Source organism: Caenorhabditis elegans, chromosome V (assembly GCF_000002985.6).
Source record: "Caenorhabditis elegans chromosome V".
Lineage (NCBI taxonomy): Eukaryota > Metazoa > Nematoda > Chromadorea > Rhabditida > Rhabditidae > Caenorhabditis > Caenorhabditis elegans.
This window is the reverse complement of record NC_003283.11, coordinates 16,357,105-16,381,383: the sequence shown is the minus strand read 5'-3', so window position 1 is coordinate 16,381,383 and position 24,279 is coordinate 16,357,105. Positions and strand designations below refer to the sequence as shown.

Here is a 24,279-nt window from a genome sequence, read left to right as displayed (position 1 = left end):
CATCTCCACAAAACCAGAAGGGTGCAAAAGTTCGGTCAACTCGTTCCTCACAATTTGCCCGATTCTCAGAAAAATTATTTTGTGACCTCTATCTTTCGCTGCTCACTAGGAAACGAACAACGGACTGTATTAAGGATATCATTACTGGAGATGATAATTGGGTATTGTATGTTAACTATACCAGAAAGAAACAGTGGGTCCCGGTCGAGGAAACCGTGAAACCTGACCTCAAAGGGGAACTTCACGAGAAAAAGTGCTTCTCTCAATTTGGTGGGACAGTAAGGGCGTAATTTTCCAAGGGCTTTTTCCAGACTTTGTTACAATCAACACTGGCCTATACTCTATTCAATTTGAAAAGATGGTCAGTGCTCATCGATTACATCACCCTAGAGGATCAAACTTGTAGCTGCTCTATGACAACGCAAGACCGCATACAACTTTAAAGACCCGCCAGAAGCTCCAGATACTCGGAATCCAAGTTTTGTCACACCCACCGTATTCGCCGGACTTGACTCCTACTGACTACCATTTGTTCCGCTCTCTCCAGAATAACCTTACCGGGCAGAAGTTTCATGATTGAAAGGTCGTCGAAACGTGGTGGGACGACTTCTTTGCCTCCTAATCTCAGGAGTTCTGTGCGGAGGGTATTGCTCAACTTCCGTTGTGTTGGCAAGAAGTCATAGACACTAATGATGAATATATTACCCATTGAATCTCGTTCGCTTTGAATAAATACTCTCTCCAAAAAAAATTCAAAAAGTTGCAAAGACTTTTTGACCAACCTAATAGTTTTCCTCAAACCGTTGCGTTACTCCTGCTTCGAACAACTCCGTGAGAGATCATGATTTTTGGAGTATGAATCTTCAAAACTTATCAATATTAGGAATCAAAATTTTTAAATTACCTTAGACAAGTTCAGCCGACACAACTGTGCCTTAATCATCTTTTGCACATCTTTGTTCAGGGCCAATAAAGTAATTGGATTAATGTAGGAAAAATTGGATGAGAGCAATGGAAAGAACACTCTCAGAGCTTTTCTTCCAGAGTCCTGGAAATTAATTCAAATTTTGTAAAATTTCATGAAGTTTCAGTAAACTCGTACTTACATCTGGATTATCAGCCATTGAAAATTCAATCCAATAATACATAAAAACTGAAGCAGACATCACTGACAGCAGAAGCACATGGGCGGCCAAGCGGAACTCTCGATGACGGACTGCACGTTGACGGCTGAGACTTCTAATGTTATTCATTGAATTTGAAACATAAAATCCACTTACAAAACAGTCTGCCCAACGGAATTTTTCCCATTTTTCCGAGTTAAAAATAGCATACGAAGAATTGAACAGTACATCAGAACCACTAGAATCGATGCGAACAGGAAGGAAATTATCACGATTATGGAGAATGTCTGGTTAGGAATTTTTGACATTGATAAGCTTATCAGGAATCTAAAAGTTACCTGAAGATGTGTGGGACTGTTCACAATAAAAAGTTTGTCACAATCGAAGAAATGAGCATCACTAACGATAAATGCGGGGATGTAGATCAAGCATGGATAATCCAGTGAACCGCAAGAAATGCGAATGGGTGAAGGTTATTGATTAGCTGGAAGCAACCGACGTTTTTCGGGTTTCGAATTTAAAGTTTGACTAGTTTGTGATCTACAGATCCCACCATTTTTGAGGGCCAAATATTGTCATCTCTAATGGTTCCCTAACATGAATTATTTTAGATTTTTTAAGAATAATCTAGAAAATTTCAGTTGTGGAACATTCTCAAACCTTACAGAACAATAATCTAAAAATTTTGAGATGTTTTGAATTTTTAAGATAAAGCCAGAAACAAATTAATTCAAATAAATATTCCTTATTATTCTATAGTCCTTTAGAATAATTTAAAAATTTTCAGAGCATTTTTCAGAATGTTCTAGAACGTTGGTAAAATTTTAAAAAGTTCTAGAATTTGCTAGCTAACAACTACTTCTAAAACCAAGTTCTTCATACCTTTAAGCCATAAAAAGTTAACCGCAAAATGTCGGCTGCTTTTTCATGACTTTTACTTACCGTATTAGCCTTACTATACTGCCAACAAACAGCAATATAACGTTGAAAAGAAATCAAAAATATTCCAAACATCCGAACAATGAAAATCAAAGGGCCAGTGTTTGAAAAATAAGAAGCCGCTCCGTAATCTTGAACTTCAAACAACAATCGATTTCCAATTCCAAAATATCTCGCAATCAGTAGATCAAATATTGTGAATATCATAATAGAATCAACGAGTCCCTACAGGAATTTTCAGTTTAGATTTTTAGGTTATTTTCGACAGCTTAAAGTTACCTGGGACAATACCAATGTGTAATATGGTGTTTTAAATATTGCATGCTTCCTTCTACTTTTTAAAATATCAATAAGAATTGATATATAAACTGGGAAGATTGTGAAAAACTCAAGGAAGACTACGTCCATTTGCCAATACATTGTGAGCATTTTGTTTTTTTAGCTGGAAATTTACAAGTTACAAAATTTGAAGATTGACAGAAATTTTTTAGAACTTAAATTCAGAAAGTTCATATTTTCTAAAATTAAATCTAGGCGGGAATTTCCAATTTTTAGAAAAAAAAATTGGTGGAAAATTCAGGCTTTCGAAAAAAGTTAGCTAGAGGAAGGAGCAAAAAGTTTTGTTAGAAAATTTAATTTCAAAATGAATCCAAGTGTGAACAATATGAGAGATAATGTACATAGATGATTATTCATTTTGCCATTCTGTCCTGATCAGTGAGATTTCAGTAAAATAATTTTACTAACAAGATTGGAAAAATACACTCATCAGACTATTTCTGTATGAACTAAAAATCGACTTAGAAAAATATTCCCTCGGTTTCTGAGTACAAGTCTCTCACGACGTCTGTTACTTCTGTTCTTGAGTGGGTGACAAAAATCAGAATCAAAACAGTGAGACACAAAAAAATAAATACAATATGTTTAAACTCATTTTTCAACTCGGTATGCTCCTTTTATTTTAGTGACCACAAATTTAACATTTTCCCACGATATCGCACAATTTTCAAGTTGATTTTTTGATTTTTTCGAGAAAGTTACTCTGGAAAATCTACAAGAAATACACTTTTTGATCTTTTATAATAAGAATTATATGCGTAGTTTCCCACGACATATCACCACGGTCAAATGAATATAGCTGCAGACAAATATATTTTAAGCTTCAATGATCAGATAATATTTGTTTTAATATACTCAAAATAATCAATAATTCAAAAAAAAAACTTTATGTCTCATAAAAAAATGAAATTTGAAAACAATTCACCAATTATTGATTTTCCCGTAAACCACGGAATTCAACTACTCCCCCATTCCATGTGGCAATTTCCACGTGGATTTTCATTCCCTTCCCAATCGATTTGAAATTCAATCATTATTTCCTTTTCGAATCGACTAATTGAGTGCGAGTTCGGATAAACAATGTCTCTCACTTTCAAGTAAGTTTTTTTTCTTTCAAGTTTTCAACTTTTTCAGTTTCACAATTTCTTCATTTTCAGTGTTTCGTCGTTGAAATGGGCAGCGCCGGAAGGGCAAGCGATTGTCAAGATCAGCAATACTTCTCAGCTGCGTTTTGCGATTAAAGTCAAGACTAATAATGTGGATGTCTACAAGTAATTCGATAAATAAACTTTTTTTTTTGTATAACTTTAGCTTGTTTCAGGACCACTCCGAATACGGATTTCATCATGCCTGGGTTTACACTGAATTTGGTTGTGGTTCGTTGCAAGGGTGCGATGAAGGAGGACAAGTTGGCTGTTCAGTATCTTGAGGTAAGGAACAAATAATGAGCTGGCGCCGGCGCCGGTGTAATCAAAAATTGTGGCCGCTAGCGCTGGCGGAAGCATTTTGCGTAGCTGCCGGCGCTGGCGCAAGCGGAATTTGGAGCCGCTGCCGCCAGCATAATGTGTAGCTACCGCCCGCGGTGGCGCACTCTGCATGCGCGGCCGCTAGCGTTCGAGCAAGCAAAATGCGCTGCCGCCGGCGCAGGCGCAATCAACATTTTTGTGACCGCTGCCGCTGGCAGAAGCAGATTGTGTAGCTGCCGGCGCTGGCGCCAGCATAATATGTAACTGACGCCGAGGGTGGCGCAATCAAAATGCGCTGTCGCCGGCGTAGTCAGAACGCATTGCTGCCGGCGCAAGCATATAGTGGAGCCGCTAGCGCTGACTCGCTACGCAGAAAATTGACAAAAAAACTTGCCTAGCTTCTCTATAAACTCCAAATTTTCAGTGCTCTCACGCCGAAACTGATGCTGCCGAGATCTTCAAGAGACCTGGAGCCCAACCAAACGTGTTTATGATCTTGATGAAATGTGATGATGGTATGGGTGGCACAGAAATGGCAACATCGAATCCAGGATCGAAAGCTCAGGGATCGGTGGCTCAGGGATCGGCGGTTCAAGGGTCGGCTGTTCAAGGTGCTGGTGGTGGCGGTGGTGGTGCTTCTGCTGGTGGTGGTGCTGCTGGTGCTGGTGGAGCTTCTCAAATGACGGCTGCCCAGGGATCAGCTGCTCAGGGAGCAGGTGGCGGAGGAGCTGTTTCTCAGATATCTGCTGCTCCGGGATCTATGGCTCAAGGAGTTGGTGCTCCAGGATCGGCTGCTCAGGGAGGAGGAGCTCAAGGACCCGTCTCTCAGATATCTGTGACTCAGGGAGGACGTGGTGGAGGCACTGCAGGCACTGGTTCCGTGGCTCAAGGTGTGACTGCTCAAGGATCTGCTGCTCAGGGAGGAGGTGGTGGAGGAACTGCAGGATCTGGCTCCGTTGCTCAAGGCTCTGCTGCTCAAGGGTCCGCTGCTCAAGGATCTGCTGCTCAGGGAGGCGGTGTCGCTAAATCATCATCTGTTGCCGGCGGTATGAATAATGCCCAGGCACCAGCCGGTTCAGCAGCTTCAAGAGCTCAATCTCCAGCTCCAGCTCCAGCAGCTCAACAGGCTAGACAACCAGTGCAATCAGAGATGGGCTGTCTGTATGGTGGTGCATATTCGGGACCGAAATCGCAATACTATAGATAAACACGACGTTATGCTGAATGAAGGAAAGAAAAATATTGAATGGAAATTAGGAAATAAATGTTTTAGTAGAGCCCGTGTTATTTGTTGTTGTTTTTCAGGATTTGAAGCTTCGATTATTTTTTACAGACCATTCTTCTCTAAAAGTTTGGTTACTATCAGTGAATTAGGATTTTTTAGACGTGTTTTCCCTTTCCGAAAAGGTCTGAAAACTGTTTGTTTTCTTATTTTTCGTATGAAAAAAATCGGGCCTGAAGTGTGTTTCAGCCTATTTTACCTATTAAATTTTTCCAAATATAATCGAAATTTTGGAATGTTTTGTAATAATGGTAACAATTGGAAGACAGAAATTTGACTTTTGTTTAAAGTTTTTTCGGGTGGCGAAATAATTTTTTTCAATAATAAAAATTTTCCAACAAGTTCCCAGGACTGCTTTTAGACACCCAGATTTTTTGGAAAAATTTAAATTTCCAAAAGTTTCTAGAATGTTTATGTACTATACAGTACCCTGAAACACATCAGAAATTTAAAAGGAGACGTTTGGAGTATGAAAAAAATTCAGATTTTTCAAAAAATAAATATTTTCCAAAAAGCTTCTTAATTTGTTTCTATTCTTAGGAACTCTAAAAATCATAAAAACCTTGCAAATATCATATTTAGAAAAAATTCACGAGGAGCTCAATTTTTGGAAGACAGAGGACGCCCCCATTTCGCTTTGATCTTCGAAAAATGCGGGAGGTGAGGCGCAGACATCTCAACTGATTTTGCATAGTTAAGAGCGTGCTGACGTCACAATTTTTCTGTGAAAAAATTCCCGCATTTTTCGTAGATCAAACCGCAATGGGACAGCCTGGCACCACGTGCCGCATCACGCATCGAAATAAATATCTATTCGTGCAAAAAAAATCGTATAGTTATCTGAAACAAAAAAGCTATAGACAATAAGCTCTAGACATCGGAAATTGCGTATCGCTATATAGTTTTTATTCTAGCTTTCCCGCCAATTTTTTCTGCTAACATTTTGCACAAAAAAATCATCATAAGCATATTAAATTCTCTGAAAAAAAAAACGATTTTTAGGACTAGTTTTTCCAGAAAATATATCAAGTTACTTTGTTAATTATGTTCATTTCTGTTCTGGATACAAATTTTCCCATGAAAATAAATTTGGAGCAAAAAAGAAAGAAAAACAATGTAAATATCAGAACCAGTGGGGGTTCTGACTAATCCCCTTACTTTTTGACGTTCTGTCAAAAAAGTTATCCGCTTGACTAACTTTTTCTCGAGTAATTTGAAGTTCGTGAAATGAATTTTTGCTCTAATGAGATCATAAAATCAGAGAAATTTCTAGACGACTTTTCATAAGATTTACTACATTTTCAGATGTCTATTTTGTAGTAGTGCCCATTCTGACTGTCCTTAAAAGTAGCAAAATACCTCACGAGTTTTCTGTCTACATCTCCTACATGTCGCAAGGCAAAATCTCAAACTATACCCTATTTTCAGACACTTTTGTGCTAAAATCTAAATCAGATATGCTTACACCCACGTGGCAAATGGACCTATTTATCTATGAATATTTTATTTTAATTCCTATTTATATTTTTATTTTGCTCGGAATTTTGATAACTAGAAATAGGCATAAAACATTTCAAAGTCCGTATTACACTATGATGGTGTCCCAGGTAATATTTTGCTTTTCAATAAAACTAAAAATTCAAATTTTCCAGAGTTTCCCAGAATCTTATAGTTTGAAAAAATTCTTAAACTTCATATGTCTAGAACATTCCAGAATTTTTTTCGTTGTTTTTTTTCAGAATTTTCAAAATTTTCCATAAATGTTGCTAGCTTTAGAAAAACTTCTGACATTTTTTTTCAAAAATTTCCCAAAACTTTCGTGAACTTTTCAGAAATTTCCCAGTGCCCCAAAAGCTCTAATCAAAATATTATCAAAACTACAGTGCTATAGTACCGCTAAAGTAATCCTACAAAAATCTTACAGTACCTCTACAGTATGCCGAAATCATTTCTCCAAAAATAAAAAATCATATTTTCTGAAAACTACCATATTAATTCTACAGTACCCATACAATACCAGTACAGTATTATTATGGTACCACTACAGTACAGTAGTCAAAAAAGTGACAAAATTAATTTTCTTTAAAACTACAGTAATCCCAGAATATTTTTAGCCCTCTACTAGCAAATTTCTTCGTATTTATAGCTTTTGAAAGTTTATTGTTAAGAAAATTAAGAAAAATTGATAGACAACTGGAAAAATGAACACCGAAAAAAAACCAAAAAGCGTTACGAGACCCATGCGCCTTTAAGTGCCGGCTTTAGCATATTTAGAATTCCCAAACTTTTCAGGGCCTCGCAGACGTCTGCACAGTCACCATATACATCGTAATAATCGGCGCCAGATATTTCTCAATTGGAAATGTGTTCATCTATAATTTATCGCCATATTCTTCATATTCCTTCTCAAATACTGGACCATTCATGTTCACTCTACGGGGTGTCGGCGTATTTTTTATCACTACGCAAAGGTATTTAGCAGTTTGTCGATCACACGGAACGCTTAATTACGTGAGTCTATTTATAATTACAGACGGACTAAGGTCGTGGCACACAATTGGCCTAAAATAATCTGCAAATTACTCAATTCCATAAATTTCCAGCGCCTCAACCAATGTCCCCCCTTGCTCATTGGCTTCACTCATTGGCTCGTAGCTTTCTTGATCTACCTTCCAGCACTTTTACACACTGATATTTATTTCGAGAACGAAGTAACTCTTCTCACCGTCGGAAGTACAACTTTCGTTCAATGGACGTCTCTGACAGTGATGACGTCATACTTTGTGACGTGTGTTTCTATAATTATCATGTACTCGCAGATAGCAGTGGTGATGGTTCGCGCCAGAAAAGTAGAACAAGGTGTTCTGACAAGGTGAGTCATTTTATGAAGAAATCATTTCACGGAGCGGAAATGTGTACGATTGTTCAAAAAATGTATCAGAAATCTTCAGAACCATATTAAAAAATTTGGGTCCTACCACGAACATCGTCCAGTTGATGTATCACAGAACTTTGTGACGGGATCCAAAATGCTTGAAATTGATGGTAGGCCGGCGCGGCTCAGGCGCTTGACGCCTGCCTCATACCTGCCGGCCTATTCGACTACCTGCCGCGTTTTCTCTGCGTTATGGTTCATTCGCAGCGGCCGACACTTTATGTGGTTTGCGTCCAAGTATAGATGTGTCGCGACGGTAGGCAGAAGGCAGGCTTGAAGGCGGGTGTTAAGGCACCTAACTGGAAGCCCAAGTCGTAACTCTTTGTCTGTGTAGGCAGGCAGGCACGAAGGTAGGCGCATAGGCACGGAGGGAGGCATGGCGTAGGCGTGAAATTGTTTCACTTATTTTTGTGTTTTTAGCCCCTCAACCGTACATATTTCCGGTCCGCGTTTCTCAAAAATCCCTCAACGCACCAAGTTTCAGTTTCGATTTCAGTACAAAAACCACGAAAAAACTAAAAGACGCCCGCCTAACACTGCACGTTTTCATCCTCGTTCTATTCTGCATCGTCACGTTTTTCTTCTACATTGGAGAATATGTGTTGGCAACCGACGCCGATGTAAGTGTGTTCTACCGTACCGTGCCTACAGTAACCTATTCAGAATGACCGAGTACGGGCGTTACGTCTTTTTTATCCAACACTATCTGGCAATCTATCGTTTATTAATCCAATAATGCTATTAATGATGAATCGGGATGTTCAGAGCGCGTTTTGTTGCCGGTTTAAGGTAGGTCTCATGGCAGAGAATGGCAGAGAAAAACCTCTTCCACGGCCACGTGTCGATTTACGAAGCTTGTGTACTCGTAGTGGAAAAGTGTGAATTTTTTGTAGAGGATTTTGCAGTACTTTTTTCGCCGAAAATATTCATTTTGCGCAGTTTCGCCAAATTTTTTGTATTCGACGTTAACTGCAAAAATTGACGAAATTAGTGCAAAATCAAAGATTTACGCCCAAAAAAAATTCCCACTTCTCCTCGAGGAGTACACGAGCCGCGTAAATTGACACCGGGCAGTGTACGAATAAAGCTCACCCAAAAAACTGTGTATTTCAGAAATCCCAAAGCACCGTGTCAATGGCGCCCAAAATTGTGCAGTCAAGTACTAGAGATCGATGTTGAGGGAATTTTTATTATAATAAAACTTTATTGATTCAAAATTACTATTAAAATTGACACATACACACGCACGGAGAACCGTAAAACAAATTCAGATCGGGGGAACGAGGGAATGAATATTTTAAAAATTGGGTGCGGGGGACGGGATTTTGCTTTTAAAAAACTCCCGAAAATAGTATGAAAATCATCAAAAATTGTTAAAAAGGGAAGTGTTGATAATTTTGCTAATCTGCGGCGGGAGCTGTTCAGCATAATTCGGGAAAAAAATTCGGAAAAATGAATTCGGATTTTTTTTCCAAACAAAAAAAATATTTTCAGACTATTTTGGGAATTTTGAAGCAATTTTAAAGCCCCGTAATACAAATATAAATTATTCTCCACCAAGCAGAGTCTGCTCATCGAGATCCAATAGTTGACTCGGTGATATCATATCAGTTGGCTCGGCGAGCAGCAGATCCTCCTCAGAGAACTGATTGCAGGCGGCAATGCTAATTTCATCGGACGTTGATTCGATTGTCGAGGAAGTGATGAGATCTTCGGATGAAATGGATGGTCCGGGTCCTGTTGATGGTGCTGAAAATGTCAGTTTCACGTGGTGTCAGAGTGTCTCATTTCGGCTTGATCTACGTAGATCTACAAAAAATGCCGCAGACTTCTCAATTAATTTCGCATGGTTGAGAACGTGCTGACGTCACACTTTTTAGGCAAACAAATCGCGCATTTTTGTGTAGATCAAACCGTGATGGGACAGCCTGACACACACAGACGTAAAATTTTGCACCAAAAGTTCGGTACGTACGGTCTCGACACGACAATTTTTTGCGCCTTTTCTCACTGAATAAAAATTTGTTGTTTCGAGACCGAGTACAGTATTTTTTGCGCCTGATTAATATCTCACCTTCAGTTGTCCCAAAAAGCGGCACAACCATCGCTGGGAGCCGTTCGAACGGCTTTCTCTGATGCCACGTCACAGGTGAATCTACGGGCGGTCCACTAGCCGGCCGAGCCGGGCGTTCGGGCTCTTCATCAAGCCTGATCTTCACTTGAATAGTCTTTTTAAGACCTTCCATCTTCGTTGGATCCGGCCTCATTGGAGTCTTCAGATAGGCTGGAAGTTCCTCGAGATTCTGAACCACTGCATCCTCCTCTTCCTCCATCATTATTTGTTGCTGCTCCTGCTTCAACTTTTCAGCTTTCAAATGCTCAATTTCTTCTTCCATTCTGGACAGCTGCTTCTCGTACGTCGTTTTGATAGTCTCTATGGCAATGTATATTGTTTCCTGGAACTTGTGAAAGTGATTAGAATTTTTCCCATTTTTTCCGGTTTTTTGTCAATTTCCTGCTAAACCTACCACAGTCATCTCATTGTGCACCGCCGGTTTTTCTTGTTTCAATCGTAACTCGAGTTTTTCGATTTTATCATTTGCCGCTTTTAATAAGGTTGCTGATTTGTAGTTTGCCAATCTGATCTCATCTTCTTTCCGGATGAGCTCTTCTTCGATATTTCTTTTGTCAGTGATGCTCGAATTCTCGAGCTGCTGAGAGCTGTCAAGTTCTCGGAGCAGACGTCTGAAATTAGTTTACGGTTTTCTGAAACTTAAACTTTTTTTAAAACTCAAAACTCACTGAATTTCTGCATTGGCCAATTGCAAATCCGCCTCCGCCTTCTTCACATTTAACTGAGCACCTTGCACGAACTTTTGACGGGCTTCCATTCTGAAATCTCGTCTTAAAAATGCGTTCCATTAGAAAAAAAAAATTTTTTTTAATTGTGGTGACAGTTATGAACTCGCGGAGCCGTGGAAGCAAATCCGCAAGTCTTCGAACTTCCCGTACTATTCTCTTGCATCCTTATTAAATCATACCAACCCATTGAAAGGAAAGGCGTAGAGTGCAAGGTGCATGCGGCAGCGGGGGTCGAGCCGAACCCCAGCCGTCTGGCAGTCAAGCGCGTTACCGCCTGCGCCACCAGTGTAACAGCCTCCGTGCTGTCTACTTACTCTTCATGCTGCTGACGATTTTGCGCCACTACCGTCTCGCATTTCGTCTTGAGCGCCGCATTTCGTTCGTTCAGAGCGTTGATTTGTTGGCGAACAATTTCTGATTGATACGTTATTGCTCGGATTTCCTGGAATTTTTTTTTTGGTTTTCAAATTTTCCGTTAAATTATATATAAAAACCTCCTCTTTAGCTTCCGTCGCATTTCTCGCCTGGGTAACATCATCTCGGAGCATCCGATTCGCCACTTCTAGTCCATTAATTCGCTGAAAGTATTATAAACATTTATTGTCCATTTACGCAGGTCGTGTACTCCCCGAGGAGAAGTAAGAATTCATTTTTCGAAAAATTTCACATTTTTTGGCTAAAATTCTTGCTTTTCAACCATTTTTTGCCAGTTTTTGAGAGAATTTTCAGCTCTTACATTTGCCATTTCAACTTTCGAATCATTCATCATTCTCCTCTCGGACATTATCTCGTTACATCGTTTGTTGGCTTGATCTCGTTGGATTTGAGCATTTCTGAGCAAAAAATCGATATATTTTTCAAATTTTCTTGATATTTGCTATAATTCTCCTAAAATATTACACATCAGCAAAAAATGCGACATTCGCGGTCTCGAAACGACAATTTTTGTTAAGTTCGAAAAGGTGTGCGCCTTTAAAAAGTACTGCAGTTTCAAACTCCCATTTTTGCGGAATTTTATCAATTTTTCACGATTCGTAGATATTTAGGTGTTTTTATTGTTCTAAATAATTGAGTTGTTTCAACAAAAAAAATCGCTTTTTATCGAAAAACTGTGAAAAATCAATTTATTTGTAAAAAAACCCCTAAATATTTACGAATCGTGAAAAATCTATGAAAAATTGATAACGAAAGTTTGAAACTACAGTACTCTTTAAAGGCGCACACCGTTAGAATTTAACAAAAATTGTCGTGTCGAGACCGGGTACCGTAGTTTTGACACGAAATTCGAAAAATTTTGCGGCTGCGTAATATTTTCATCAAGCAAAATCACTATCTGAGTAATCATTAAAAAATTCTCGAAAAACAGAAAAAAAAAAGATTTTTCAGCAGAAGCATGGCCTTCCAGAGTCCCTCGTATCTTGAAATGGCAGAGCTGGGAACCTCGGCCGCGGCCATGACCGCGACGCAACTGCTCGCGGAGCGGCTTGTGATTTTTTTTATCATTTTAGCTAATTTTTTTGATGAGCCGCTCCGCGCATGCAGCTGCGTCGCGGTCGTGGCCGCGGTAAAACTCTTCCATTTCAAGGAGCAGAAGAAGCTATTCATGTAATCACCGCAATTCTTGTTGGAGCATTTGACACCGCTGAGCTTCAATTTGTTGACCGCCTTGCGCGGCGTTCAACGCGGCTTTCAGCCGATGAATTTCGGCTTCCAACATATTATTCGTCTGCAAAAGCTGTGACGCCGAGTAGCCCATTGGTTGTGGTTGTACGGTTCCAGGCGGGAGTCTGAAATTTTTGAAAATTGAAACTTTTGGAAAAATCCGATTTTCGGGCAATTTTTCGCGAAATTTTCCTGGTTTTTCCCCTATAAAAATCGAGAAATATGGAATTACAGTAATCCTTTTTGTAATTAAAAATCGATCGTTTCGAGACCTGAATAATAACAAAAAAACCAACCCAAAAGCTGGATTAATATGAATTCCAGCCGTTCCATTCCGTTCGTATGATCTACTGCGGCTCCGTGTACGGGATCGACGCTTGTGTCTATGCTGAAATTATTGATTTTTACGGAAATTTTTGGGACTTTGTGTACTCCTCGTGGAAAATGATATTTTTGCAAGAGGATTTTTTCGATTTTTTCAAAAAAAAATTTTTTGGCTTTTTTTTTGGAGTTTTTAGAAAGCAAATATAGAATTTCTGGAATTTTAAAAAAATTTTTTTTGAATAAATCAACAGATTTTGAGGATTTTTTTCTGGTTTTTTCGATTTCTGGCGTTTTTTGGGAAAAATTACAATTTTTCAATATTTTTAGTAATTTCTCAGCTTTTCTCATCAAAATCCACAAAATTCTGATTTTTCACGGATTTCTGGCTTCCCTCATAAATTGAAATGGACGAGTTTGCCGAACTAGGCCATTCTGGCTCGGCCATATCTGGGGTAGATTTACGGCGCGTTGCGTGTCGCGTCGCGGCTCGTTCTTACTTTTTGCGTTTTTTTTTCGTAAATTTTTTTTTGAATTTAGGATTTTAACAGAAAAATACTTAGAAAAAATCAGCGAAAATTAGCGAAAATGATCCAAAATCAAGAATTCCTGCCAAAAAAAAAACTGAAAAAATCCTCTTTTCCTCGTGGAGTACACGAATCCCGCGTAAATCCACAACCTTCTTATGTCTGCGTCTACTATCTCTATCTCTCGATCCACTACGGCTTCGTCGTCCGCTGTCCATGATAATGACCCGTTTTGTCTGAAAATTTCTGAAAATTTCTTTTCCATTTTTTTCCAACTATTTTGGTGTCAATGATACAATAATGTCAGTCTCTGAGCACTGAAAAAATTCGTCTAAAAATCGCACAAAGAATTCAAAATTTGGGGGAAAAAGTTCAATTCAATCGATATATGGTGTGTATGTGTGTGTGTATGTTTGTGTATATAAATACAAAAAATTCATACAGAGAGAGAGAGAAAGAGGGGGAGAGAGTGAATTTTTTTGTTTCTTCGCAATTTTTGGGACATTTTGAGGAGGAGGGGGATCTTTACAACACTAATATTAAAAAATATTCCATACATTATTTTTGGTATTGATATTTGATACTACTAGAGACAACAGACATACAAAAAAAAATAAAACGGGGCACAAAAAAATGTATATTTAAAAATCTGAAATAGTTCAGTAATATTACCCAGTTGCGGAGAAAATATCGATTTTTGATTAAAAAAGGTCTCGACGCTATCGTGCGCCTTTAAAGGGGTGCTGTAGCAAATTGTTTTTTCGCGGCGAGACCCTAATTTTCCGCCAAAAATCACCATTTGTTCGCAACTCGATAATAGAATTTGGGATACAACAAAAATATTATGAATAGAGAAAAATCTGGAATAAAATATGTGGAAAACGACGACGAGAGAGAGAGAGAAAGGGAAAAGTGGAGAGGGAAAAGAAAAACACGAAGACATGGTGAGCAAAAACACGAATTTTCAGAAAAGAGGGCGAAAAATGGAAGAAATTCAATAAAATTTGGGGGAAAAAAGGAAAAATAATAAAAAAAGAGAAAAATAATATTAATGATGGCGTTTATTTTTTGGTTGGGGTGGGGTGGGTAATGTGTGTGATTTAGCGGGTTTTCGGGGATTTGTGTGTGTACAATTATCGATTGATTTTATTTCAAATAAAATGGTTTCGATCCAGCAGCAGAAGACGAGAGAGTGTGTATAAGAAGGAGACGCAGAGACGGAGAGCATTTTGGAAAAATAGAAGAGGTGCTTATCATCATATATATCACCATTGATATCGAGTTTTTTTTTTTGAAGAAGAAGAATAAGAAATGATTGATAGGAGCTTTATCTGAAAAAATATAGATTTTTTTGGGTCTTGAAGCGATTTTTTTGACGGGAAAAGTATTTTTTCGGCTAAAACTTACGGAAAGTCAATTTTTTTTTCAAAAATTCGATTTTTGAAGCGATTTTTTTTTGACTTAAAAATAAATTTTCCAACCAAAAAAATTCCAGGAATTTTAATTTTTTAAATGTAAGATATTGTGTGTCGATTTACGGTGGTCTTGTGTACTCTCCGAGGAGAAGTTTATTTTCAGTGGGTGTTTCGCTTTAAAAAACTGGATTTTGGACCATTTTCGCAGATTTTTCTAATATTTAGCATTGAAATCGCAATTGTTCGGTTCTTAGGTGAAAAATTGGTGAAAATCACACATTTTAGGATTTTTTTTTCGATTTTTCAGGTTTTTCAGTGTAGAAAAACCAAGAAAAAACTCGAAATTTCTCGCTGAAAAATCTTATTTTTTTTATTGAAAAAAAACTGGCGAATTTGAAATTTTGTTGATTTCAATGAGAAAACCATAATTTAAAAAAAAGAAGTTTTTTTTTGGATTTTTTTACAAAATAATTTATTTTTCGTTTTTTTTTGGAAATAAAATTTTTTAACTGCGAAAATGCTCCAAACCGAGCATTTCAGCCAAAAAAAATGTCCAAAATCGTCAGTTTTAGCTTCTTCTCCTCGGGAAATACACGTAAATCCACATTTCCATGCTCCAAAATTGCTCACTTTTTAGCCGGCGTCGTCGTTTCTGATCCTGTTGACGATTTCTTCACTACAGATGGAGATTTATCACCGCCACCTGCAGTTGCAACTGGCAGTGGCGTCATATTTGGACCGTCCTGAAATTGAATTTTTTTTTAAAAAAAATTATTTACAGAAACAGATTTTTACAGAAAAATCGACACTTTTTGCAAAATTTTTTCATTGAAAATATGAAAATAAACTTAATTTTTTTTAATTTTCCAGTTTTTTTTTGATTTTTTAATTAAACCATGTACTGAAGAACTGCAAAAAAAAAAAGGAAATTCGCAATTTTTGCGGTCTCGGCACGACAATTTTTGTTGAATATGAAACGATAAGGCCTGCGCCTTTAAATAGTACTGAAGTTTGTTTCAAATTTTCGTTTTTACTGGATTTTTATTATTTTTTCATAGATTTTTTCACTATTTGTCGAGATTCAGGTGTTTTTATTGTTATAATTGAGTTTTTTTAAACAAATAAATCGATTTTTATCGAAAAACTGTGAAAAATCGATAAAAACTTCGATTTTTTATTTAAAAAAATCAGGTATATAACAACAAAAAAAAGAAAATAAAATTTGAAAAATTCGGGAAAATGAGAGTTTGAAATTACAGTACTCTTTAAAGGCGCACACCTTTCCGAATTTAACAAAAATTGTCGTGTTAAGACCGAGTACTGTATTTTGAGTTTTTTCACATTTTCAGACCTATTTTTCCGCAAAAAAAGACTTTATTGCAATTCGCTGAAACTATGAATATAGGCCTAAATTTTAAAAAAGTCTAACATTTTGGAAAATAAATCATTTTTTCAACTTTTTTTGAAAAATGCCTGAAAATTTGAGAAATTACGTATATTTTACATAGTTTTTTGAAAAAAAATATAGCTGGTAATTAATTTTTTTTCTGATGAATTTTTTTTGACCCCATAAAAATCCATTATTCTGGGGTAAAAACGAAAAATTAAGGTTTTCCAATTTTTCATCAAAAAAATTGGAAAAAAATTGATTTTTCAAAAAATAGCTTTAAATTTTGGTCATTTTACTTGGTTTTAAACGAAATTTATGTTTTTTTTTTTTTCAAATTTTTCTTTGAAAAATTTAATTCCATGGTTAATTTTCAGTACATTTCTAGAAAAATGGAAAAATTACCAAAATTGTAAGATATTTTTCTAAAAATCGGGAAAATTCGATTTTTCGATTTTCTGTGAAAAAAGAAAATCGAGATCATTTTTTCAGCTGAAAATTTAAGAAATTACGCATATTTTACATATGTTTTTGAAAAAAAATATAACTGTTTTGAATTTAATTTATTTTTTTCAGACGAATTTTTGTTGAACTCCATTTTTCTGGGGAAAAAAGCGAAAAATTAAGGTTCTCCAATATTTTTTTTTCAATTTTTTCTTTAAAAAATTCAACGTTATAGGTTTATTTTACGAAAATTTTAGAATTTTTCCATTTTCCAGACGTGAAATTTTTAGCAATTTCAAAGGCCATTTTTCTTAAATTTCTCCAAAAATCCACACGAACCTTCTTCAAATAATCAGTCAACTTCTCTGGAAACAACGAAGGTGTCACTTCTTTTCCTTCAGCCGGTGGATTCAATTCAAGAGCTTCCATTTTCTTCCAAAAAGCATCACGATCCTTTTCTCGTTGCTTTTCCCGCAATCGTTCACCTTTGTACGTAGAAGTAAGCTCATCAAACAGTTTTCCATTCATTTCCATAAAAGTTTTGAGTACATTATAGACAAGTGCAACAATTGTTTGATTCCAGTGCTCTTTGGAAATCCGATAGAGCGCTGGGAACATAATCGGCATCACCTGGGAATAGTAAACAATTTACAGTTTGAGCACTAAAACGGTGTATAGAGGAGCAGTTCGGCAAATCGGCAATTTGCCGGCTTGCCGATTTAACGAACATTTTAATTTTTGGAAAATTGCCGGTTTGCAGATTTGCCGGATATTTTAGTTTTTGGAAAATTGTCGGTTTCTCGATTTGACGGAATTTTAATTTTTGAAAAATTGCCGAAAAAATTGCCTACAATATGCTTAATTTTCAAAATAGATATAAGAACATTCATATGATCCGTACAATTTTGCCGATTAAAATTTTTCTTTTAACTTTATTTTTTTTAACGATTAAATTAAACGATTAAAAGATTAAACGATTAAAGTCTGCAATTTCCAAAACATAATGGGCATAACCACAATTTTGCCGGTTTGCCGGAAATTTTCAATTCCGGCAATTTGCCGGTTTGCCTCTGAATTCTGAGTTAAATTTCAGTTTTTTCGGGCTCAAAACATTTTTGTGCTCTAAATGACTAAAATAGCCTAAATTTGGGCAAATTTCCATTTTTGTGTACATTTTTTTTTCCAAAATTTCTATAAAAATGGTTTTTTTTTCAATTAAAAAAAAAATTCTCACTGAAAATATTTTCAAAAAGGTTTTCGCTTTAGAAAAAATGAGGAAAAAAATTCAAAATAACTATTCTAAAAATCGGTATTTTATTTAATTTTTTATAAAAAACACAGAAAAAATCGGGAGAAACGTTTTTCGACTTTAAAAATTTTTTAAAAAATCTGCAAAACATTGAATTTTTCCGAAAAATTCAAAATTTTTGTCAAATTTCTCCCATTTTTTCAAATTTCGACCCGATTTTTAAGAAAAAAATGGCGAAAATTTCTAAAATTTCAAAAAACTTACCAAACTGCTTGTATCCTCAATTAATGACAATATATATTCATTATTCCAAAAGTAGAGAGCCCGTTCAGCAACTTGAAAATGTGGACTACTGACACATTTGGCCAATTGACGGAATAATGGATCGATAATCTTTTTGAATTGTTCCGGTTCGATAATGTCGAGAATTTCCTCCACTTCACCCAGGAACATAACCTCCTTCAGAAAACGGAGCACGATTAGTCTTGTGAAATTAGAGAGCAAGGGGGGGGGGGGGGGGGTAACATTTTTTTTTAGATAAATTTTTAAAAAGTAAAATTTTTCAGTTGAGTTATATTTTTTGTAGAAAAATTGATTTTTTAAAACAAAACCGGTTTTTGTCGATAATTTGTTTTTTTGATAAATTTTTTTTGTTTATAAGAATAAATTACCGTATTTCCTCTATTAGTCTTGCATGCAAGACTAATAGAGGAAATACGGTATTTAGTTTAAAAAATTTTTTGAATAAAATTGAATTTCCCTGATAATATTTGAATTTTTATTAATGTTGAAAAACACTTTTTTTTGTAAAAAAAAATTTTTAACTGGATTTTTATAATATAATTTTTTATTTATTTTAAAACCACGAAGTTATCGATTTTTTGATAAAAATTCGTTGTTTTTTTTTCAAATTACAATAGATTGTTTTGTGTTTTTTGGTTTTTCGTCGGTGAAAATTTGTGTTTATAAGAATTGATTATTGAGATAAAAAATTTAAATAAAAATTGAATTTGAATAGTTGATTTTTTTAATGTTAAAAAAAACGTTTTTTGTAAATTTTTATTTATTTCAAAACCACGAACTTTTCGTTTTTCGATTATAAAAATCGATTTTTTTGGTCGAAAATTGTTTTTAATAATTCGGTTTTTTTTTAATTTACACAACTTTTTTTATTGACAAAATAATTTTTTTACAATAAAAAGTGCTTTTTTGCTTATAAAAATTAATTTTTTGTCTCAAAAATAATTTTTAACATGAAAATAGATTTTTAAAAAAATTTTTTGACAGAAATTGCTTTTTTTTTTGATTTAAAAAAATATTTTTTAATGAAAAAAAACAATAATTTTTTAAGTCAAAATTTAAACTAATTTTGAGACAGCTCTGTGCCGCTCTTTTTTGATTTTTTAAAAGTTTTTTAATTTTTTGTTCAAAAAAAATCGCCAATTTTGCATATCTTGCTAGTTTTTCCATGTTTTTTTTTGCTTTTCAGATTGAAAATCGCCAAAAAACCGCCAAAATATGCATTTTCAGGAGCCGAAAAGTGCAGAAATTTGGCATTTTTTCAATTTTTTGAGCCAATTTTTCACTTTTTCCGTCGAAAATTGAGCAATAGTTACCTTGCTGCTACATGTTCGAGGCCAAAATTTGAGCAGAGCCTCAAAAACTTGTGGAGTCAGTGATGAGTCTTTTTCGATGAATTGAACGACGCAGTAGGCGAGCTGAAATAAGGAAATTTTTGAATTTTGCTCAAAAAACTGATCAATATAGTCTGAAATTCCGAAAAATCAGAAGAAAAGATTGAAAAAAAAAAACGATTTTTTTTTCAATTTCGGTAAAATTTTCCTTCTGACCAATCAGCGATCGGCTCCGCCCACTGTTCAACCAATCAGAGGGAGTGGGCGGAGTTCGGAAGCGCTGATTGGTCGGGGAGTCAAAATTAAAAAAAAAATTTTTTTTTTAAAAACGCGATTTTTTCCGGTTATTTTTTGTGGTTTTTCTGAATTTTAGAATTTTAAATTAATTTTTTTCTGTCTAACCTGTGCATGATACAGTGATAAGCATTTCGGTTTGTGCAATGGTAGAAGAACTTTTACAAGGAAAACCTTGTGCTCTTGCTTCAATGGAAGAGCAAATCCGTTTATAATTGAGCCAAGAATCTCGAGAAGCTCACCGACACCGTTGAATGAGTCCGTTTCGTATACGAATCTGCAAAAAATTGGAAATTGAAAAGTGGAAGAAGCTTTGTGTCGATTTACGCAGCGCTTTTACTAATTTTTCGCTAAAATTCACATTTTTTTGGACCAAATTCGCGAAATTTAACATTAAAATCGCCGATTTATTGTATTTTTATAGCAATTTATAATGTACTTACTGTTGAAAAACAAGAATTTTTTTAAATTTTCAACAGAAAATTCATCGATTTTCACCTAAAACACTTCAAAACAGGGATAAATTGGCAATTTTTAAGTTGGAAATTGCGAAAAAAAAGTCCAAAAAGTCCAAAACCGGTTATGTGTCGATTTACGCGCGCCGTGTACTCCTCGAGAAGAATAATTTTTTGATTGATTTTTAGCTAAAATGCTTGATTTTGAACCATTTTCGTGAATTTTAACACTAAAATCGCCGATTTATAGTAATTTAGGCCTGAAAAACTAGAATTTATCGTTTTTTTTGTATTTTTCAATGAAAAATTCATCGATTTTCGCTTAAATCTCTATTGAAAGCCAATTTTAATTTCAAAATTACAAAAAATTGTCCAAAAATCATGTTTTTAAGCCAAAAAATGAGCATTTTTCCTCGTGGAGTACACGAGCTCCGAATAAACGTGTACTCCTTGTGGAAGAGAGGAATTCCTTTTTTTTTTCAAATTTAACACAAAAAACGCTATTTTACATAACTTTTCACAAGTTTTCGGTATTTTTCAAAGAAAAATCACAAATTTTCACCCAAAACACCACAAATATGACAATTTTAATATCAAAAATTGCAAAAATGGTCCAAATCCATGAATTTTTGCCGAAAATTGAGCTTTTCGTTGCAATTTTCTCATTTTTAAGCCATTTTTTAGCGATTTTTCAGCGAAAAAAAAAATCCAGTATTCACCTCAAAAACATATTATTGATATGTTTGCGAATAAAAGCCCGAAGGCCCAAAAATTTTCCGTAAATACGATGAAGAACCGTCTTCAAAAAGTCTCGTTCACGTGGATCCTCCGAATCGAATAAATCGAGCAGCTTGAGCACAAATCTCTGATCAATATACTTTTTACCGATTGAAGCTTGGAAATCTGGCGACTCAAGGAATCTCAGGAAGAGCTCGTAGACAAGCTGCAAAATTCGTTTTTTTTTTTTTGATTTTAGGGCAGTTTTTCCAATTTTCAGTGAATTTTTGCAGATTTCTGATGATTTTAAGCATCTTTTAGCTCCCAATTTGGCCAGAAAATGGCCTAAAAACTCAAATTTTGTCGACTTTTCTGAGTTTCAGGTGAAATTTGGCCATAGAAGACGGAATTTCATAACAAAATTCATTAAAAACCGCTCAAAATCTCGAAAAATTACATATTTTCAGCTGAAATTTCAAATTTTGCCAACTTTCCAGGTTTCACAGCGGTCGGAAATTGAGAAATTGGCGATTTAGGCTGACATTCGACGAATTTTCAGCATTTTTTGATGGCCCGGAGCCATTTTGGGTATAATAGAGCAAAAATTGATTTTTTTAAATAGGGGTCTTTTGTAATAAAAATAATCAAAAATTGCTGAAAATTCCGAAAAATGGTCGAATTTCAGCCTAAATCGCCAATTTTTTAATTTCCGACCGTTGTGACACCGGGAAAGTTGGCAAAATTTGAGATTTCAGCTGAAAATGTCATTTTATGAGCTGTTGAGCGATTTTTAATGAATTTTGTTATAAAATTCCGTCTTTCGATGCCTTTCTCGGTCCAAAAAGTGGCCAAATGCCATCTGTAACACGGAAAAGTTGAGAAAATCAGAGTTTTTAGGTCATTTTGTCAATATTTTTTGATGCACTGGGGCTATTTTTGGTATATTGGAGCAAAAAAACGCGGTTTTCTGCTATAATTTTCAGATTTTCGATGTTTTCAGGATGTATCGGGGTTTTTTTTTGCCAAAAGGAAAACTAATAATTTTCCAGTCGAAAAAGTCAATTTTTTGGACCAAAAATTAGTGAAAAATGCACTTTTTGCTCTATTTTTCTGAAAATTGCATTTTTTTTTCGATTTTTTTTTGTCATTTTTCGGCTTCCTGGAGCCATTTTCGGGTTTTTCTTGCATTTCCAACCTGTAAATGTGGCCACGAGACTTCTAAAGTCGGTTCATCCTCTTCTGGATCAAATTCACAATTTTCTGATGGTGGAAGTACACGGAATATATTCTTGGCAACCATTTTAATGACAGCCGGATAAATTGTCTCAACAATTGCTCCTTTTGTCGATGTAATGTGATCGATGAGCTCATTTAGAGCTGCTCTTTTGATTTCTTTGCATTTCAGTTGAGCTACTGGATCATAGAAATCGAATACGTGCTGACATTGGACGAGCTTTTCGATAACGAGAGCCGGTTGCTCATTTGCAGCAGTATCTGGAAAAATTGAAGTTTTTAAAGATTTTTAGCGGTAAAATTGATTTAAAAGGCTCAAAATAAATTCAAATTTCGATAAAAATGGCGAAAATCTCAAATTTTGCAGCAGCAATTGAATTTCTTTTAAAAAATTGATGATTTAGGCCTTTTTTCGGGGTTTTAGCAGGGATTTTCGGCAAATTTTCACTGAAAAACCCGACAATTTCGGCTCAAAAAAAAACCGACAATTTCGGCTCAAATATTCTGAAAAAAGGCTAAATTTGAAATCGGCAATTTTTGCAGATTTTAGAGATTTCAGACGGCGTTTTTCAGAATTTTAGTTCAAAATTTGGCTCAAAAAGACCAAATTTTCTTAGTTTTGGGTTCAAAATTATCCGATTTGTCAAAAAATCTTTTAAAAAAAAGACTAAAAACTCCATTTTTACGAATTTGCAGCGACCGAAAATCGATTTTCATCGAAATATTCCTTTATTTTGAAGATTTTCGCGATTTCTAACGCGTTTTCCCGTCGATGTAGGTAAATTTTCACGAAATAATGTAAAAATACAACATAAAAAAGTTGATTTACTTGAAAATAGTGTAAGTTTTCGTTAAAAACTTTAAAAAGAATCACAAATTTTGTATAAAAGTCGAAATTCACACTTTTGGGACAATTTCCGACAATTGTAGGCTATTTTCCAACTTTTCAACGAAAATTATCCTAATTTTCAGGCCAATCGAGCATTTTTCAACATTTTTTCACTAAAATTAGCATTTTTGGACATTTTCCCTGAATATTTGCCTGGAATCGACTGAAAACTGCCAAAATCTGCGGCAGGGTGGCAAAATGCGAGTTTTTCGCTATTTTTTACTCAATTCTTCGAAATTTTTTCGGTTTTTCATCTAGAAAATCCAAAAAAATCACCTTTGATGAGCGCCAATTGTACGAGTTCTTGAGCCGAATCAACATTATATCGGCTGCTGTTGTTGATGCGCCTGAAAATATCGGGAAAAATCGATAAAAATAAATTAAACCAGCCACTCACAATCGTCTAGAAGTTCCTCTTTTATTATGGAACGGATCGATTTTATCAACAAATTGATTAGCTGTCGCCGAGAGTTGTTGGCCACCGGTGGCGGCTCCCTGTGTCCGTGGCGGCGGAATTTGATGCGGAGCGCCCGTTAGACTGTGCCCGCTTCCGTGCATTTTTTTTTTTGATTAAAAGAATTTATCTTCTTCAACGTCTTCTCGCCCTGGTTGTGTTCGAGCGAAGTGTTGAAACTTCGTGTAGGAGGGAGCAGAGAAGCAGACGGCGAGAGAGAGATTTCTGGGCGCTTCTGCAAAATGTATATATATATATATTGATTTTTTATTGCGAGAGAGTGAGAGAGAGAGGGTTTTTATTAACGCGGAATGGTGTAAAAGAGATAGGCAGTGGTTATCGAAATTATGATAAGAAGAGAGTGAAAGTAAATGGCAATGTAGGTCGACAAGTGATCAGATTCGGGAATAAAATGTATTGAAATGGGTTTTATTTAATTTTATTCAATTTTTAACCGAAAAAAACGCAGGAAAAACGCTCAAATTGTAGACAAAACATCGATTTAACGTAAAAAACAAATTAAAAAACGAGAAAATCTCCGATTTACATTGGAGCGCACTTACTGATCGGTGGTTTGCCGCGTTTTTTCTAGTTTTTAAAGCTTCCTTGTGGTAAAAATTTGCAAAAATGCCTTCATTAAATGAACAAAGC

General features: G+C 35.5%; 4 protein-coding genes, 1 non-coding gene and 1 pseudogene across 8 annotated transcripts; 2 read left to right on the top strand and 4 right to left on the bottom strand.

Annotated features, from left to right (window-relative positions):
• Positions 1–895: 895 nt before the first annotated feature.
• On the bottom strand, positions 896–2,492 carry srv-35 (annotated as a pseudogene). Its single transcript has 4 exons — positions 2,343–2,492; positions 2,029–2,288; positions 1,107–1,362; positions 896–1,048 (listed from the first exon to the last, which is right to left on the bottom strand). Coding segments are annotated over exons 1-4 (819 nt in total).
• Positions 2,493–3,434: 942 nt separating this feature from the next.
• Positions 3,435–5,145, top strand: F13A7.1 (Major sperm protein). Its single transcript, NM_074735.4, has 4 exons — positions 3,435–3,499; positions 3,560–3,673; positions 3,724–3,832; positions 4,293–5,145. Exons 1-4 carry the CDS (start codon positions 3,483–3,485, stop codon positions 5,073–5,075), a joined length of 1,023 nt encoding a protein of 340 aa, NP_507136.1. The 5' UTR covers positions 3,435–3,482; the 3' UTR covers positions 5,076–5,145.
• A 1,462-nt stretch (positions 5,146–6,607) lies between these two features.
• Positions 6,608–8,967, top strand: srv-34 (G-protein coupled receptors family 1 profile domain-containing protein; the record flags this gene model as incomplete). The annotated part of the gene is made up of 5 exons (NM_074734.2): positions 6,608–6,757; positions 7,443–7,661; positions 7,754–8,022; positions 8,582–8,705; positions 8,749–8,967. The coding sequence occupies 5 exons, from the start codon at positions 6,608–6,610 to the stop codon at positions 8,965–8,967; spliced, it is 981 nt and encodes a 326-aa protein (NP_507135.2).
• A 291-nt stretch (positions 8,968–9,258) lies between these two features.
• Positions 9,259–13,703, bottom strand: W08G11.3 (Trichohyalin; the record flags this gene model as incomplete). 3 transcript variants are annotated; one of them, NM_001047714.5, is made up of 10 exons in its annotated part: positions 9,259–9,834; positions 10,160–10,541; positions 10,614–10,830; positions 10,888–10,977; positions 11,262–11,389; positions 11,442–11,525; positions 11,684–11,780; positions 12,561–12,734; positions 12,906–12,997; positions 13,610–13,703. In NM_001047714.5, 10 exons carry the CDS (start codon positions 13,673–13,675, stop codon positions 9,632–9,634), a joined length of 1,533 nt encoding a protein of 510 aa, NP_001041179.1. The 3 variants fall into 3 exon arrangements, with proteins under 3 accessions (NP_001041179.1, NP_001360579.1, NP_001041180.1); NM_001373172.3 differs by having other exon boundaries at positions 9,272–9,834; positions 10,160–10,547; NM_001047715.5 differs by having other exon boundaries at positions 9,632–9,834; positions 13,607–13,675.
• On the bottom strand, positions 11,029–11,165 carry W08G11.6. Its single transcript, NR_002679.1, has one exon. It is a non-coding gene; the product is annotated as a small nucleolar RNA W08G11.6 (small nucleolar RNA).
• Positions 13,704–13,809: 106 nt separating the features above from the next.
• Positions 13,810–23,863, bottom strand: pptr-1 (Serine/threonine-protein phosphatase 2A regulatory subunit pptr-1). The gene is made up of 10 exons (NM_074732.6): positions 23,572–23,863; positions 23,451–23,521; positions 22,248–22,546; positions 21,055–21,278; positions 19,989–20,157; positions 19,569–19,670; positions 18,217–18,411; positions 17,043–17,333; positions 15,503–15,615; positions 13,810–14,788 (listed from the first exon to the last, which is right to left on the bottom strand). The coding sequence occupies exons 1-10, from the start codon at positions 23,730–23,732 to the stop codon at positions 14,785–14,787; spliced, it is 1,629 nt and encodes a 542-aa protein (NP_507133.4). The 5' UTR covers positions 23,733–23,863; the 3' UTR covers positions 13,810–14,784.
• Between the last annotated feature and the right edge of the window lie 416 nt (positions 23,864–24,279).